General features: G+C 42.7%; 1 protein-coding gene across 1 annotated transcript in view; it reads right to left on the bottom strand.

The window, feature by feature from the left end:
- Positions 1-18,999, bottom strand: part of CPS1 (carbamoyl-phosphate synthase 1) — a 198,399-nt gene that overhangs the window by 32,159 nt on the left and 147,241 nt on the right. Inside the window, exons 29-33 of the mRNA XM_067463940.1 lie at positions 14,178-14,255; positions 13,153-13,260; positions 9,886-9,975; positions 5,125-5,295; positions 1,727-1,801 (exon numbers count right to left, since the gene is read on the bottom strand). Coding sequence (XP_067320041.1) covers positions 1,727-1,801; positions 5,125-5,295; positions 9,886-9,975; positions 13,153-13,260; positions 14,178-14,255 — 522 coding nt within the window. The remainder of the gene's footprint in view (positions 1-1,726; positions 1,802-5,124; positions 5,296-9,885; positions 9,976-13,152; positions 13,261-14,177; positions 14,256-18,999) is intronic.

The raw sequence follows: 18,999 nt of genomic DNA, 5'->3' as shown, positions 1-18,999 counted from the left end.
GGAGTTAGGATAACTATCTACAATGGGAGTGGGGTAACAATATCCACACAGCAAACCTCTCACAGTATTGGCACATATAAATCGCAATCCACTTTAGGGCAATGTGGCCAGTATGGAAATCCAGTAAAGGAGCAGTTGATAGCTAGTAAGTTGTACCCTTTGCCATTTGCATATTTTGAAAGTTACTGATGTTTTACAAAGAGTAGATGGCTTCTCTCCAATCAATTGATGCCTTTTGCCAAAAAGGCAAAAGTACAACCATAAATTTACCTATGATAAACACATACTGTTTTTCATAGTGTTCATCATCTGTGCTGGTCCAGCTGTACCAGAATCTCCCACTTTATTTGCCTTGTATTAAATGTTTGCTTGCAGTCCAAGGCTTGGGATTCTGCAGCAGGGTGGCTTCCTGTTAAAGTTTGCAGTTATAGGGCAGGCCACCTGTCCATCATCATTAGGTTCCTTAGTTCCGCCCCTTTTGGGTTTTGTGAAGGGAAGGGAGCCATTTTCAGTCAGTCACACACAAGGAAGCTAGTGTATAGGACACAGACAGCTCGTCCCGTAGGAAAAGCTTCATTCCTTAAGACCATCTGGGGACCATCCGGTGATCATCTGGAGATCATTCAGGGAAATAGAAACAGAAGGAAAAGATCCCAAAGGCTCTAGCTGAGAGCTCACAGCCTCTCAGCCTCTTAGCACCAGAGGGGAAAACAGCCCTGAAGTTCCCACAGGACAGCATTACAGAACCACGGAATTCCAGCTGAAATATCCTCAAGCCTTGGCTGGTAGGTTTACTCGATGTCCAGACACATTTGGGATCGGTAGTAAGACCCAGACCAGCGAGGCCCAGATGATAGACAGCCTGGGAGAGATTATAAAGGGTTCTTCCTCATGCTGAGAAAATACAGTTAATCCAAGTCAGTGCCAGTCTCTTAAAGATTAGAATAAGAAAGCCTTGAAGTGTTGTTTGAAGATTTGTTATTTGTTCCTCAATAAAGACTTTGTTGTACCATTAAAGACTCTAAAGACCATCACTTCAGGAAATCCCTAAGAATCTCTCTTTGAGGCACCCCGGCTTCCCATTGGGTTTAAAGTATATGTCCTATAGAATAAAGACCATTTGTTCAGACCCAGTGCGCGACAGAACATCATTAGAAGCCTAATGTTGCCTCTGTGATGTTACATTTATGGGCATTGTGAGGGCTATACTTGTCTGTCAAGAGTTAGCCAAATATTTAGTCAAATGTACTTTCTGTCACTCTGAAATGTTTACCAGAACCAGGCAGCTCTATACCTGGAAAGAAGAAGAAAGTCTATGTTTTTACAGTGGCCACCGACAATGGGTTTCAGAAACAAAAGAATGGGGACATCCAGTGGCCAAACAAGCTACATTCTGCAGAATGATCTACTTGGTTTTCTTTATGAAGAAGGCAGACATCTTTGAAGTGGATTGATATAAATGTATATGTTCACAATCATTTCCTTCTGCTCATCCTCTCACAAGCAGGTTCTCCAAGGATATCTAGCATTTTAAAGACAACTATGGTCATCTTGTGCAATCACAGATTCCAAAAAGGTTCCTTGCCAGCAGAAAAAGTAATCTGCAATGCTGTAGGAGCCTTGAACAAATAATAACTGAGGAGCCAGCAGGAAATACTGCAATCTCAAGTCAGCTTTGAGGCCGAACTGCATGGATGCTGTGAGGAAACATCCTAAAAATTAATACCTCTCCAGTGGATGCCATTTCACACCGGAGAACAGGATCAACATCTCTCAGACGGGGCCAGGAGAACATTGGAGCCTGGAAAAAGAAAAATAATATGTATATGTCTGCATGTATTTTAAAATGTGTGTATTCTATTCTATAGCCAAAGGCATTCGGCTGAATAACCGACAGTTTGAACAATTCAATCTATCACTTCCTGACATCCTCTTTCCTCCAGACTTGGCTCAATTAGAAGTAAAAAATGTTCATGAATCATGTTTGTGCATAAATCTCCTTCTTTCTCCCCCTGAATCTCTGAACAGTTTTGAACAGTTTGAGACACTAGACACTGAAGGGAATATGTGCTTTCTCTTATTAACATGCTTCCCTCAAACAATGGCATTTCTTCAGAGAAGCACCCCAGTAACATGCGGCAAACTTCAAATGAGAATCACAAATTACAATTAATAATAATAATAATAATAATAATAATAATAGGTAAAGGTAATCCCCTGACATTAAGTCCAGTCATGTCTGACTCTGGGGTGTGGTGCTCATCTCCATTTCTAAGCCGAAGAGCCAGCGTTGTCCGTAGACACCGCCAAGGTCATGTGGCCGGCATGATTGCATGGAGTGCCGTTACCTTCCAGCCGTAGCGGTACCTATTGATCTACTCACATTTGCATGTTTTCGAACTGCTAGGTTGGCAGTAGCTAGGGCTGACAGCAGAAGCTCACGCCGCTCCCCGGAATCGAACCTGCGACCTTTCGATCAACAAGCTCAGCAGCTCAGTGCTTTAACCCACTGCGCCACCGGGGGCTCCCTCAATAATAATAATAATAATCCTTTATTTATACCCCGCTAACATCTCCCGAAGGACTCGGTGCAGCTTACAAGAGGCCGAGGCCCAACACATCAGTAAAACAACAGCATAACAAATACAACAATAAATACACTCATAAAACAAAGCAATAAACATTAAACAATAGCAATAAACATTAGACAATAACACCACGACGCATTTAAAAACTAAGACCAGGCCAAATGTAATGATTAATTTTTTTAAAATGCTGGGCATGACTAGGTGAAATGGATAGGTTTTTGGAGATAGGTGCGGTGTGCAGACAATCTTAAATCTCTAGTAAAGTGCATTTGGGACATGATGCTTGGAGTTTCCTATTCTGGGAAGGCACACTGGAACAACCACGTCTTCAAGCTCTTCCTAAAGACTGCCAATTAGCAGCTACATGATGCTAGATGCAAAAAACATGGGTGAAGAAAAGCATGTGAAAAGCATACATAATTTTGCATGTCCCATGACAGGATGGGAGAAAGTAGGGGATAAGAGCAAAATAATAATTCCCTAAAAAGCAGCTGTGACAGGTCTTGTCCAGCTGGAAACAGCAAGATGAAAACAAGCCTGCCCTTTTCTTCTTTTGCTAGATTTGGTTTGTGCACAATGTTTTGGAAACTTTCCAGCAATGGGATAGCAAATCCCAACTAGAAAGAAGATATGATTGGGGTACTACCCAAGTAAAACTTAATTAATAGTAATGCCCTAACTATTAAAAAGGATCTGTAAATCCCTCAAGGATTTTACAAGTCTTTTAATTACTTTTGACATTTTTGAAATTATTTTTTTGCCATAGGCATTTGAAAAACATCCTGCTGATTCTTTAAATAGACAACCTATGTGTTTGAGATATACAAGCTAATGGTTAAAGCAAATCTCAGATCACAAAACTTCTTTTGAAATCAGAAATTACCAGAGAGGAAAAATTGATCTGAGGGCTTCTCCCTGTCAAAACTGGCACATATTTGATCACTTTTCATTGTAATATTGGAGCCCCCGGTGGCGCAGTGGGTTAAACCCCTGTGCCGGCAGGAGTGAAGACCGACAGGTTGCAGGTTCGAATCCGGGGGGAGATGGATGAGCTCCCTCTATCAGCTCCAGCTCCTCATGCGGGGACATGAGAGAAGCCTCCCACAAGGATGATAAAAACATCAAATCATCCAGGTGTCCCCTGGGCAACGTCCTTGCAGACGGCCAATTCTCTCACACCAGAAGCGACTTGCAGTTTCTCAAGTCGCTCCTGACACGACAAAAAAAATTGTAATATTTCCTTGTTATTATTTCTGTTTTAACTTTTGTATTGCTTTTTAAAAACTCTTTAGTGTGGATTAGCCACCTTGATTTCCCATGAGGAGAAAGGCAAGATACAAATAAAAATCATCATTATCATCAAACTGGTTTATGGTTTTTCTTTGTGCATTGAATTTTTGCCATACAGTATTTGTTGGAAACCGCCTTGAGTCCCTTTGGGGAGATAGGGCGGTCTATAAATAAAGTTGATATATGTTGTGCTAAGCATATTTCAGTCAAGTCCAATGCAGAAGGCACAATAACATTGCATCCAGGCAAGAGGAAAAAGAACAGAAAAACTTTACTTTTATTAGCAGAGTTAAAACATAAACTAGCAATGTTACAAACAGTGCAACAAACTTATATAGTCTTTGTAAGCAATACAAAATAAGGCTTCTTCACTTCATCCAAAAGAGAGAACAGTAGAAATGGTTGGGCAAAATGCCTGTGCACGTGCTCCTCAGAGAAAAAGCTGAACTCAGAGGCCCCTTCCGCACCAAGCTGGATGCCCGAGCCTGGTGCCCAGCCTGGCGAGGGAGGAGAGGGGAGGAGCGGAGGCAGTGAGGAGGAGGAGGCCACCCCCGAGGCCTTCTTCAGTGGCAGAATCCTTCTCCTTGCCACTTCTGCTGCTGCCCACCTCGGAGGCCACTTCCTCACCATGCTGGGCACCCAAGGGGCCTCTGAGGTGGGGTAGGGGCTCTCTGCCCAATCGGTGGTGGTGGTCTCCTCCTCCTCGCTGTCTCTACTGCTCCCCACCTTGGAGGCCCCTTGGGTGCCCAGACTGGTGAGGAAGGAACAGGGAGCAGCTATACAGTGTTCCCTCCCTGCTCCCCACGAAACAGCGAGTCCGCAATAAGTGAACTGCAAAGTAGCAAGGGAACACTGTATTACTTTATAGGGTAGAATACATGTACCCTATGACCAATTGGAGCCCCAGGTGGTGCAGCAGGTTAAACCACTGAGATGCTGAACTTGCTGACTGAAAGGTCGATGGTTCGAATTTGGGGAGCGGGGGGAGCTCCCACTGTTAGCCCCAGCTCCTGCCAACCTAGCAGTTCAAAAACATGCAAATGTGAGTAGATCAATAGTTACCTCTTCTGCAGGAAGGTAACAGTGCTCCATGTAGTCATGGTGGTCACAAGACCTTGGACGGCTTACAAATGAAGAAGAGCATCACCCTTCAGAGTCAGACATGACTAAACTTAATGTCTGAGGAAATCTTTACCTTTTTATGACCAATTAGTTAAGTGCTTTGCAAATACGTCTTCACACCTACCTTAATGCCCACATAGTCTGAAGGAATCATAGGTGTTTCCAGTGTAGGAAGGATAGACTCGTGGATTTGATCTCCAGTCATCACTTTAGCTGCCACATCAATGAAATCCAGACCAAGGGACTTGGATACAAAGGGGAAAGAGCGTGAAGCCCGCAGGTTGCACTCTATTACCTTAAACAGAAGGTGAGGAAATAGTTTTTTAAAAAACTCCAGACACTGCTTGTGAAGAAAGATAAATGTTTTCCTATTAATTTCAGGAAGTAGACCAAGAGAAGGAAGAAGGATCCTTTCACCCACAATTTCAGGATATGTTGCCTGGCTGTTGGCCTCTGTGTGATCACTGTATGTAACCACTGATAATCAATAACCACAGATAATCCTAAAGATTCTACACATTTATAGAACTTATTTTCTTCTTCCTATTCTCATATACAAATTAGACATACGACAAAGACAATATCTGAAATAGATTTTTAAAGGTTTAAACAGATATGCCACACGTTTGGAAATTGAATTATCTTAAAGCAACAGTTCTCAATCTTTGGTCTTTCAGATGTTTTGGACTTCAATCCCCTACAAAGGTCTGTCAGTATCAATAGACAGGGATTCTGGGAAATGAAATCGAAAACATTTGAAGAGCCAAAGGTTAGAAACCACTGGTTTAAGCGGTAGCCAATGTGTGCACTCAAATCATTAATCACCTCTGAAAAACTATGTTGGGGCAACATTTTCCAAATATGTACTCTGCAGAGCCATAGAGCCAATTATTTCCTTCTGCAGAAACCGTACATTTCAAGATATACTTTCATAAGGGAAGTACATAAAATGTTCATGTAAAAGCAAAAGGATAGAATGAGACGACTCCAAGGCAGTAATGATCTCAGATGTTCAGAGAAGCATTATCCAAAAAAAGAATGGGTGGCACAGCACATTTATAGAGACGGAAAACACAATGGGGGGTTTCATTGGCAGTTTTAGCCATATCTGTGATCACCTTTTATTCTCTACTCTCACTCCTGAAGGGCAACTCTCTATTTGTTTAAGTGTACAAGAGAATGTTGCGATACCAGTGTGTGTGTTTGGGGGGGGGGGGGTCTCATAATATTTGAATCAGATTGAATTTTGGCTATTCCAAAGTATGAGCAATTGAGTCCACATCTGGATTCTTGGGAAGTCAGACTTGGCCATAGTGTACATACTCTTGTTACATCCCATATAGATTTCTGCTACGTGCTCTATGTGGGGTCTATTTGAAGACTGTTCGGAAGCTTCAAATGGTCCAACAGGCAGCAGCCAGGTTTCTAACTGGAGCAGCATACAGGGATCATACAACTCCCGTGTTACGTCAGTTCCACTGGCTGCCAGTCTGCTACCAAGCAGAACTCAAAGTGCTTGCTTTGACCTATAAAGCTCTAAATGGTTCTTGCCCAGCTTACCTGTCTGAACATATCTCCCTCTACAACCCACCTCGGAGGTTAAGATCTTCTGGGGAGGGCTTGCTCTTGATCCCACCTTCTTCGCAGGTGCGACTGGTTTTTTGTCGTGTCAGGAGCAAGTCGCTTCTGGTGTGAGAGAATTGGCCGTCTGCAAGGACGTTGCCCAGGGGACGCCTGGATGATTTTATGTTTTTATCATCCTTGTGGGAGGCTTCTCTCATGTCCCCGCATGAAGAGCTGGGGCTGATAGAGGGAGCTCATCCGCCTCTCCCCGGATTCGAACCTGCAACCTGTCGGTCTTCAGCTCTGCTGGCACAGGGGTTTAACTCACTGCGCCACTGGGGGCTCCTATTTTTTTATGCTAATGTGATATTAGATGAAATGAATGAATTGTCAAGGACACAGATACCACCAGGGGCTCCTGGCACGATTGGTGGGAATGAGAGACAGGGCCTTCTCAGTGGTGGACCCTCAGCTATGGAACTCCCTCCCCAGTGAAATCCGAGCAGTCCCCTCCCTCCTGACATTCAGGAAGAAAGCAAGAACCTGGTTATGGGACCAAACTTTTGCCTAGCAAGCTAGTGCAATATGAATATACGGAACTGTGAAATGACTAATGGAATGGCATTGGATTTGACCTTGGAAAACGTGATTTTAATAATTGTTTTTAATATTGTTGGTTTTTTGGTCTTAATGCATATGCTATTTTTATTGTATTTATGTATGTGTACAGCATTGAATTGCTGCCTTTCTTTGTGGTCGTTCTGAGTCCCCCTGTCTGGGGTGAGAAGGGTGGGATATAAATGTAGTAAATAAATAAAATAAATAAATCTGCACTGCCGTATAATCCAGTTTCTGAATCTAGATTATCTGCTATATGAGTTTAAATGCCATATAATCCAATTCAAATAATAATAATAATAATAATAATAATAATAATGTAATAATAATACATTTTATTTATTACCCGCCTCATCTGATGACTCAAGGCAGGATACAACAAATTAAAAAACAAATGCACATAAAAATACAATAAATCACACAGATAGAGACACACATGTATGAAAACTTATAAACACAGTTAAAGAATTAATATATAACTAGCTGTCCCCTGCCACTCGTTGCTGTGGCCCAGTCCGTTGATCTGGAAAATAAAGTAATGAGAAAGTGTTGATTTCTAATATATGTAATTTCTTTATGCTTGTTGGGTAAACAGTATTCCTTGCTGTTTCTTTGTCAGTGTTGATGTGGAGAGTGTCTGGTTTGCCAACCCTGGAAAATGCACCATATCATTGTCCTTCTTTAAGGGTCCCTTTCAAATCTATGATCTCTCTCTGTGTGTGAATCATATCTATCTATCTATCTATCTATCTATCTATCTATCTATCTATCTATCTATCTATATCTATGGCTGGATGGCTCTTGGTCAGGAGGACTTTGATTATGTTTTCTTGCCCTGATGAAGGGAGTTGGATTGGATGGCCTTAAGTATTTTCTGATGGTCATGGGAGTTCTGTGTGGGAAGTTTGCCCCAATTCTGTTCATGGGGTTCAGATTGCTCTTTGATTGTAGGTGAACTGTGAATCCCAGTGACTACAACTCCCAAATGTCAAGGTCTATTTCCCCTAAACTCCATCTGTGTTCATATTTGGGCATATTGAGTAGGCTTATTCGATCGTGTTCGTTAGTTTCTAAAGTCGTTATTAATTCGTATTTAAATTAGGTTATGATCCAATATCGAGTCATGCAGGAATAGTGTGAAGAATAATTAAGAATCGAAACATTTTTTCCAAATTTTCGTAATTATTTCGTAATTATTAAGACGGGAAAGAAGGAGAGAAAAGGTGCCAGCGTTGCCGTTCCTCCCCATCCTCCCCCTCCCCCTCCCCCTCCTGGAGATATTTTATTATCGTATTACTTATTTTATTATTTTATTTTATTATTTTTTATTTTTTTATTTTTTATTTTTATTTTATTAATTTTAAGTGATTTTAATTTGTATTTTTACTAACTTAATGTATTTTAATTTCATCCTGAATTTATTTTAATTTGGTTTCTGTTAGTTGTAAGTTTTATCACCAACAGTCAGCAACAGAGGGTGAGGGATGCTTCAGAAGTTCCCCCTGTCCCGTTTGGAGGTGTTTTTAGTGCATTGCGCAATCGCGTCCACCATTAACGAATTGATTCGTAATTAATGAAATTTCGTAAATTTTGAAATTTTGAAATCTTAAATTTTGGAAGTCCTCAGAAATTCGAAACGCTGACGCCCCCTGGAAACGAAGCAAGTTTAGAACCAATTTTTTTCTTGATCAAACAAGCCTAATATTGAGTATTCGCGCAAAGTTTGGTCCAGATCCATCATTGTTTGAGTCCACAGTGTTCTCTGGATGTAGGTGAACTACAACTCCCAAACTCAAGGTCAATGCCCACCAAACCCTTCCAGTATTTTCTGTTGGTCGTGGGAGTTCTGTGTGCCAAGTTTGGTTCAATTCCATCTCTTTGATTGTTGGTGATCTATAAATCTCAGCAACTACAACTCCCAAATGAAAAAAGCATTTTTTTATCGTGAAGGACATACATTGGGTTGTTAGGTGCATTGTGTCCAAATTTGGTGTCAATTCGTCCAGTGGTTTTTGAGTTCTGTTAATCCCACAAACGAACATTACATTTTTATTTATATAGATGGTGATAGAATGTAAATCAAAACTCATGACTGAAACAATAATGAGATAATCTGGATTCAGAAACTGGATTAAATGACAGTGGGGCCCAGGAGGAGCAGGAACAGAAGCTGAAAAGCATTTCTGGACTTCGGCGAACAGAACTGTTACTGAACTGTAGCTTTTTTTTTTTTTTACCAAAAAAAGCAAAATAGTAGGCAACAGAGAGTCAAACCTCTGCCATGCTAATAGGATGAGTTGTATATAACAGTCTTACAAATCTCATTTAGTGCTGATCTGATTTAAGCCCAATGCTGAGCTAACACACTCGCTGACAGGCGGCAATTCTGCAAAGCCTGCTTTATCGGCAAATTACTGCATTGTGTGGGCAGACAGAGTTCTTTTCTCCAAATTGTATCACAGAGTGCTTTATAAAGTGGTGAATGGCAAAAAGTCTCAATGGTACAAAGGCCCATGTGGCAGCAAACAAGGCAGGTATTATGTGACTAGCACTGTCCTACCAAGGGCAGCAACCAGCAACAACAGTTTAGGGTCCTTTTTCTTTTTCCTTTTTTTAAAAACCAGGTGTGCATCAAGAAAAGAAAACTTGTAGGACAACTCGCCATTTATCATTATCCAGTTTCTACTTTCAAACAAAGCCTCACCAACACTTCATTTCCTCTAACAAGAAACTGAACGTTGAATGGTCCAGAGATAGTGAAAGCATCTGCAATCTTTCTGGTTGCAATTTTCACCTGTGAAAATAAGATTAAGACATGTAATGACTAATATGTCCCCAAAGGCATAAAACTAGAGAGGGATAGATGGAAGGGGGGGGGGGGGGAAGCATGCAGTTGTCATTGATGTTATACCTTTAAATCACGTCAAATTCATGGCAACGTTACGAAACGCATTACAATGTTTGTTGGGGGGGGGGGGTGCCTTTGCCTTTCCTTTCTTTGTGTGTGTCAAGAGTGACTTGAGAAACTACAAGTCGCCTCTGGTGTGAGAGAATTGGCCATCTGCAAGAACGTTGCCCAAGGGATACCCGGATGTTTGATGTTTTACCATCCTTGTGGGAGGCTTCTCATGTCCCCGCATGGGAAGCTGGAGCTGACAGAGGGAGCTCAACCCGCTCTCCCCAAATTCGCACTGCTGATCTGTTGGTCAGCAGTCTTGCTGACACAAAGGTTTAAACCATTCATTTCATTCGTTAAAGTGCCTTTCATTGAAGCTGAGATGGTATGACTTTACCAAGGTTTCTATCCTTGAGCAGGGATTCAAATCTTAATCTGTAAAATCACGGTCCAGTACTCAAACCACTACATCATACTAGTGAAAATTAATAGGCCATAGAATGAGTCCAGAGGAAGTCCTCAAAATCTAAAAACCTTGGCCCCAAATTTATTTATTTGTCGTGTCAGGGCAACCAGTCAATTGTATTACATTACTAACCGAACAAAACAAACAAAGAAACAGACAAAATACAAAATTTGCGAGTTTGGTAGTTGATTAAATGTCCTTTGACCAGTAGCTGGCCACTTGGAGTGCTTCTGGTGTTGCTGCAAGAAGGTCCTCCATTGTGCATGTAGCAGGGCTCAGGGTGCATTGCAGCAGGTGGTCAGTGGTTTGCTCTTCTCCACCCTCGCATGTCGTGGATTCCACTTTGTAGCCCCATTTCTTAAGATTGGCTCTGCATCTCATGGTGCCAGAGCGCAGTCTGTTCAGCGCCTTCCAAGTTGCCCAGTCTTCTGTGTGCCCAGGGGGGAGTCTCTCATTTGGTATCAGCCATTGGTTGAGGTTCTGGGTTTGAGCCTGCCACTTTTGGACTCTTGCTTGCTGAGGTGTTCCAGCAAGTGTCTCTGTAGATCTAAGAAAACTATTTCTTGATGTAAGTCGTTGACGTGCTGGCTGATACCCAAACAGAGGATGAGCTGGAGATGTCTCTGCCTTGGCCCTTTCACTATTGGCTGCTACTTCCTGGCGGATGTCAGGTGGTGCAATACCGGCTAAGCAGTGTAATTTCTCCAGTGGTGTAGGGTACAGACACCTCATGATAATGCGGCATGTATCATTAAGAGCCACATCTACTGTTTTAGTGTGGTGAGATGTGTTCCACACTGGGCATGTGTACTCAGCAGCAGAGTAGCATAGCGCAAGGGCACATGTCTTCCCTGTGTCTGGTTGTGCCAGTCAGCTTTTGTATGATATTGTTTCTAGCATCCACTTTTTGCTTGATGTTCAAGCAGTGCTTCTTGTAGGTCAGAGCATGGTCCAGAGTGACTCCCAGGTATTTGGATGCGCTGCAATGCTCCAGTGGGACCCCTTCCCAGGTGATCCTCAGAACCCGGGATGCTTGTCTGTTCTTGAGGTGAAAAGCCCCAAATAACTGACATGGATATGTTTATTTATTTTTCATTAAAATATTTGAAAACCACCCTCTGTTTTTATGGAGATCAAAATGTTACACATGAGCATATCCAAAAGTTGTCATACTCAATAAAAAATACAGTAAACATGAAAATGATAATAAAAGAATAGACCCTAATCAGCCCTGAGTCCCCCAGGGGAGATAGGGTGGAATATAAATACAATTATTATTATCATCATCATCATCATCATCATCATCATCATCATCATCATCATTAGAAACACAACAAGATGAGTCCCCAGAAAATAAGATCACTCTGCTGGCTCTTGTATTGGATCACACGTCGGATACTTCCCAAGTGTCTAGGACTGTGTGATGTATCGGCAAATAATGCATGGAGAGCCCAGTAAGGTGGCCTTCTGCAGTTGGCAGATTGGCAAATAATGTTTGGACCTGGTGACAGGATGATTGTAATACTGGTACAAATCCTACCTCTATGGAAAGGGTAATCCTCAATTTTAATTGAACTAGACAATGTTCTGGATGCATGCTTCAAGAGTTGATGTCTAGTGCCAGCATGAGCAATTTTATCCTCAGAGTATCTCACAAAGTTGCCCCAGCCATTCTTCCAGAGATCTAGTAATCTGTCAACTGCACAGCAGACTCCAACCAACTTGGAAAACCTCTCCTGATGATTTTCTAAGCCTGCAATGTTTCACCTTCACTGCTAACTCTGGCACAGTAGGCTTTATAGCAAGCTGTTGTGTTAAATCACATTTTCTACTTGTGTCACATTTTGAAAGCCTTCATTGCCCTCAGCATCACAGTAAATGCAGAAGGCAACTAGCTAAAGCAAACTACAGGGCACATAGGTCTATAAACTAGCATTTACTGATGGATTGAGAAGATCTAAATATTAGCTGTCCCTAAGAATGTTGTTGTTGTTGTTGTTCATTCGTTCAGTCGCTTCCAACTCTTCGTGACTTCATGGACCAGTCCACGCCAGAGCTCCCTGCAGGCTGCCACCACCCCCAGCTCATCCTCTTATTTTATTTCTATGCGGTGGCACAGCAGGTTAAACCGCTAAGCTGCAGAATTTGCTGATCGGAAGGTCAGCGGTTTGAATCTGCAGACGGGGGTGAGCTCCTGTTGTTAGCCACAGCTTCTGCCAACCTAACAGTTCAAAAACATGCAAATGTGAGTAGATCAATAGGTACCGCTTCAGCAAGAAGGTAATGGCGGTCCATGCAGTCATGCTGGTCACATGACTTAGGAGGTGTCTATGAACAATGCTCGCTCTTCAAAAGAGAAATGGAGATGAGCACCACCCCTCAGAGTCAGACTCGACTCAACTAGACTTAATGTCAAGGGGAAACCTTTACCTTTACCTTTATTTCTATGTACCTATGTAATGGTTTGAGTGTGGGGCTTTGATTCTGGAGACCAAGTTTTGAATTTTGGCCGTGATCTTGGGCAAGTTACACTCTCTCAACTTCAAAGGAAGGCAAGGGCAAACATTTCAGTCTTGTGCTACCATTCCTACTATCATTTTAGTGCTGACCTTTTCCAAGGCTCCTTGACTAATTGTTTGCACAGGGAACATCAAGGTGGCATCTCCTGAATGAACTCCTGCATCCTCTACATGCTCAGATATAGCATGGCAGATCACCTGTTCAGAAGACAGAAAACAGTATCAACATAAAATATATATTTTCTAAACCATATCCAATTCCAAATATGCAAAATAGTGGTTGATTAATTGGTTGCCTGGAAATAATTTGTGCAACCCAACTCCTCTCTATAACTAAACTGGTTCTCAGGTTAAATAACCCATATAAGACCAATATGCTTTCTTTCTCCTTAATTCCAGTTTGAATCATGTGTGTGTGTGCCTTCAAGTCCCCAATGAAAGTATCATTAGGCAAGTCCCTCTCTCACCCAATCTGTCATCAATATTGCAGTCCTGGTCTCCCTTACAAGGTTATTGTGAGGACAGATAATATACTACCAATGAGTTCTGACAAGCCCTGAAACACGCTGATGGCACTCATAAAGCAGACTGGGAGCGAGAAGTCTCTGAGGACAAGTATTGCTACTTGGGAAGTAAGGGAATGAAGCGAGAGCCACATGGACCCAATACAGTTAATATTTGTTAACAACGTTTGTAGGTATTCTAGACTAAGTATGCTACTTCTGAACAATATAGTCAGATTAGGCAGGGCAAAGGTGAAGAACAGATAAGCAAACTCCACTGCTATTAAATGTATTACAAACAATGCTACATAAATGCACTCTTCTTCGTTCCCTGGCTATGAACAATGAAAATGACCTTAGGCACTTGAAATAAGCAATGTTGATAAATGGTATCATTTTTCCTGTTTTAAAGGCAACCATACTGTGTGAAAAACCAGATCTCTCAAGCTCAGGTGTCTTCATAAAATGTGCTTTAAGGCTGTCTTTGTTTAGCGCAGCTATAAACCACTTCTTTCTTGAGCTCAAAATAAGGCACAGGGCAAGTCCTTCTAAGATTCCTTTTATAAATCCAGCAAGAAAAAAGCAAAGCATTTTTGAGGAAGACATTTGTACCTTTCCATCCTTGGCAACAGCATCCATTTCCACCTCCCGAGCTCCCTCAATGAATTTTGTTATTACAACAGGATGGTCCTAATATCACAAGACAAAGAGTATATACATCTTGAGTGAATATATTTGGAATTTAGTTTCAGGTGGAGAAGGAAGGAGGTAAGATAAGTCATTCTATCTGAATTTTTCTTGGTACGTTCTTATTTTACTGTATTTTACTGTGTTGTTGCTTGCATTTTGGTTTTTATTTTATTGTATTTTACTGTATTGTAATTTGCTGTTTGGGCTTGGCCTCATGTAAGCCGCCCCAAGTCCCTGTTGGGGGAGATGGTGTCGGGGTATAAATAAACTTTATTATTATTATTATTATTATTATTATTATTAATCTTAAGGGCCTCTGTTGTAAGTTTCCCTGAGTCACCTTTGGAGTGAGAAGGGCATGATATAATTGTGGAAAAGTAGAAATTATAATTAAAGAAGAATGGAAAATAGGCATAATATAACTCAGTTTGATCACATATACTTAAATCCCACTAATTTCACAGAATTGTGGAACTATATCATCCATGTCAAAGTGATTTCCTTAAAAAAAAACCCTCTTAAATATTGAATGTCACTCATAGAATCCTAGAGTTGGAAGAGACCTCATGGGCCATCCAGTCCAACTCCCTTCCAAGAAGCAGGAAAATTGCATTCAAAGCACCCTCAACAGATGGCCATCCAGCCTCTGTTTAAAAGCTTCCAAAGAAGGAGCCTCCAGCACACTCTGGGGCAGATAGTTCCACTGCTGAACAGCTCTCACAGTCAAGAAGTTCTTCCTAATGTTCAGATGGAATCTCCTTTCTTGTAGTTTGAAGCCATTGTTCCGCATCCTGGTTTCCAGGGCAGGAGAAAACAAGCTTGCTCTCTCCTCCCTTTGATTTTCTCTCACGTATTTATACATGGCTATCATGTCTCCTCTCAGCCTTCTCTTCTTCAGGCTAAACATGCCCAGCTCTTTAAGCCACTCCTCATAGGGCTTGTTCTCCAGACCCTTGATCATTTTAGTCTCCTTCCTCTGGACACATTCCAGCTTGTCAATATCTCTCTTCAATTGTGGTGCCCAGAATTGGACACAATATTCCAGGTGTGGTCTAACCAAGGCAGAATAGAGCATGGGTAGCATGACTTCCCTGGATCTAGACACTAGACTCCTATTGATGCAGGCCAAAATCCCATTGGCATTTTTTTGCCGCCGCAACACATTGAATATCTTTCTCGCCACCATCACTGTGTTGCTAGTCCATGAGACACTGGGATTAAAATGGGACAATGGGGAAAGACACAGGACTAAGTAATGTTTGGTCCTAAAATCCGCTATTACATATCTAAGGATCTCATCAGACAGATACCCTCCCCCTCTATGTAGATATGTTTCACCGACAATTGCCAGTGAAATGGAAGGCGTCTTGTGATGACCAACGTGCCTTCCCTGCTTTCCCCACCACATTGGGGCATTGTGGCAATGCGTGTTGGCACACTTTCCCCACCCTTATCAGACGGTGGGGAGGCAACACGCATTATCGCATTGTCCTTTCCCCCATCAGATAGAGAGAAAGGGCCAAAAATGCAAGTGACTCTCAATTATTCTTGGATTTTGGGGTTTTTTTTAATCAACTGGCCTTGCTTTATGCAGCATCATTGAAGAGTTCATTTTTTTATTTATTTCCAGACTTTGCATTGACTTTTCAATTTATGTATATGTATATATTAGGCCTGGGTAACAACGCAAAAATTTGGTTTTGTAATCGTTTTGTAATTGGGGTGTTTTTTTGTTTCGTTATTTAAAATAATTACAAAATTTTCCAAAAAAAAAGTTCGGTATTTACGAAATTTTGTAAATATTTACAAAACATTTTGTAAAGATGGCGCCCTTTTTTTTTCAATATTTTTAAAATATTTTTTAAATTTAATTATTATTAATTTAGTAGAATAGGGAGGAGAAATTAAAATTATTATTATTAAATTTAAATTATTATTAAGGAGGGAAGGCAGGCACTCACTCTGGCGGGACCTCTCGCTCGCTCGCCGCTCGCTCGCCCCTCTCGCTCGCCGCTTGTGGGGTTCAGAACGCTCTTTGATTGCAGGTGAACCATAAATCCCCGTAACTAAAACTCCCAAATGTCAAGGTCTATTTCCCGCAAACTCCATCTGTGTTCATATTTGGGTGTATATTGAGTGCTTTTGCCAAGTGTGGTCCAGATCCATCATTGTTTGAGTCCCTCTCGCTCTCCGCTCACTCGCCCCTCTGGTGGAGGCGGCGCTGGGTGGGCGTGGCCAGGCTTCCAGGCCAGGGAAGCCAGCATCACTTGGCCATGCCCACCCGGCGCCGCCTCCTCCATTCTCGCCACCAGGGATCTTCTGTGGTAGAGCAATGGCGTCCGCTCTGCTTCGCTCTCTGTTCTCCGTGGGAGAGCAGAGAGCGCTTCTCCCTCCACAGGCTTCTCCATCCCGTGTGGAAGGAGAAGCCTGTGGAGGGAGAAGCGCAGCAGAGCCGACGCCATTCCTCTGTAAGAGACGATCCCTGGTGGCAAGGAAGGCGTCCGCAAATGGTGGAGGCGCCGCCGGATGGGCGTGGCCACATTGCTTGGCCACGCCCACCCGGCGCCGCCTCCACCATTTGCGGACGCCTTCCTTGCCACCAGGGATTGTCTGTTACAGGGGAATGACGTCCGCTCTGTTGCGCTCTCTGTTCTTCGCGGGAGAGCAGAGAGCACTTCTCCCTCCACAGGCTTCTCCCTCCCGCGCTGCTCTGGAAAGGTTTGGCCCAATTCTATTGTTGATGAGGTTCAGAATGCTCTGTGATTGTAACTACAAATACCAGCAACTCACTCGCCCCTCTCGCTCTCCGCTCTCTCGCCCCTCTCGCTCGCCGCTCTCTCGCCCCTCTCGCTCGGCTCTCCGCTCGCTCACCCCTCTCGCTGGCCAAGTGTGGTCCAGATCCATCATTGTTTGAGTCTGTAGTGGTCTCTGGATGTAGGTGAACTACAACTCCAAAACTGAAGGTCAGTGGCCCACCAAGCCCTTCCCTGACAGATGGCCATCCAGCCTCCGTTTCAAAGAGTCTCCACCGCACTCCCTCTGGGGCAGAGAGTTTCACAGCTGAATGGCTCTCACCTCGCCGCTCGCTCACCCCTCTCGCTCGCCCTCTCCCTCGCTTGCTCAGCCGGCAGAGCTCCCAGCAAGCATCGGCAGGCGGCCATCTTAGGTATTTCCGAAATGGACGGAAATACAAAAATTTTTGGCGCCTGCCGTTTCGATATTTAAAAACACTTCCAGGTTAAAAAAAAAGTTTTGTTATTGTTTCGTAATTCAAAAAATAACGAATTTTTAACGGATTAACGAATTAACGAAACGAATAGCCCAGCCCTAGTATATATGGCATCAAATTGTTGCCTTTGTAAGGCTCCTCTGAGTTTCCTTCAGGGTGAGAAGGCTTGGTACAAGTGTGGTAAATACATTTACATTTTGCTACACATTTTGGTAAATGTGGAGGAAAGTGTGGTCAGCTCCATCCAAGATAACCAAAACAGAGTTTTCTCCGCATGGTGGTGGAGGAAGTGCCTTCTGGCACATCCACTCCTCTTGGGAGGAATGTGGACAGGGCAAAACAGGGCACTGGCAAAACAGGGCTGTAGCTGGCAAAACAGGGCTGTTTTGGTCTCATGTGAGGAGGTCCTAGAAAAGGAGTTGGAAGGAGGGAATTACAACTAGCAGAGCATAATGGTAGCTGTCCTGGGTGCAAGGAAAATGAGGAGTCAAAACAATAGGGAAAGACATTGCCACAGTGAAAGAGTGAGGCAGTGAAAGAAAGAAGGTAGTGAACTGCGACAGGAAGGACAGGAAGGAGTAACAGAAATATCAGCAGGAGATGCTTTCCTTTTTTCCATCCTACTCTTGTCTATTCATTTTCATAGGCAATCACCCAGAGTTTTGCAGTTACCAGTCACAATAATTTTTCAGAGTCATCTTCCCAAAAGCCTTCATTCGAAAAGAATGCGGTATTTTCTTGTTTTCTTGCTACTTTGCTTTGTAACAAATCCTGACATCTCGGCACCAGGCAGAGCTGCTCAAGAAAGTGTGACAGCTGGAAAGCTGTGATGGAGCTCTCATGGTCCAGGGAGCCAGGCGCCAAATGAGGAGTCAATACATCTTAAACTGCATTTCTGACTCTTCACATGCAATCACTGTGTGACACTAAGCAAATCAAAGGAGCACCAAATTTTCTAAAGAGGACTGAGCTCCCAGCTGGAACCAGATGTCCAAAAGTGATTGGTATGTTGGATGCTGAGCTCTCGAAAATCTAGTCTAAATGGCTTGATAGAGGCTGCTGGCTGGCTCACTTTTGAAAATCAGGAGTTCTGAGAATGTGAAAATTCAGTCCTTAGAATGGTTGAACCTTCGAGTCTTTCATCTTAATGTTGCTTTTTCCAAATGGAAAAATGTGATCCGTGTTTGATGGGGATGAAGGGTGGGTTTAAAACCCAATCCTAACACAATCTGATACAGAAATGGTTGGCTCTTGTTCCTTGGGGAAAAATAAGACACTACTCTTGAGACCCCATTGAGATACGGCAAAATCTTCACCAAGGGCATGCAGGAGATTGTATGTTTTTGGTCAGAGACATAATGAACTTCTTCCACACTATCTAATGGCTTGCTATACCACTCCTCTGGTTCCACTGTTTCATCTGCCTCTCTCAACGGTTCTGTTTCTCAGCTTTAACAGCCGCTCAGGGAAAATGCCACTGCTGCTGTTGTGAGATAAGGGATCAAAGTTGGGGAA

This window comes from Anolis sagrei, chromosome 1 (assembly GCF_037176765.1).
Source record: "Anolis sagrei isolate rAnoSag1 chromosome 1, rAnoSag1.mat, whole genome shotgun sequence".
Taxonomy (NCBI): domain Eukaryota; kingdom Metazoa; phylum Chordata; class Lepidosauria; order Squamata; family Dactyloidae; genus Anolis; species Anolis sagrei.
The sequence above is the reverse complement of the archived record's forward strand: the minus strand, read 5'-3'. Positions and strand labels throughout refer to the sequence as shown.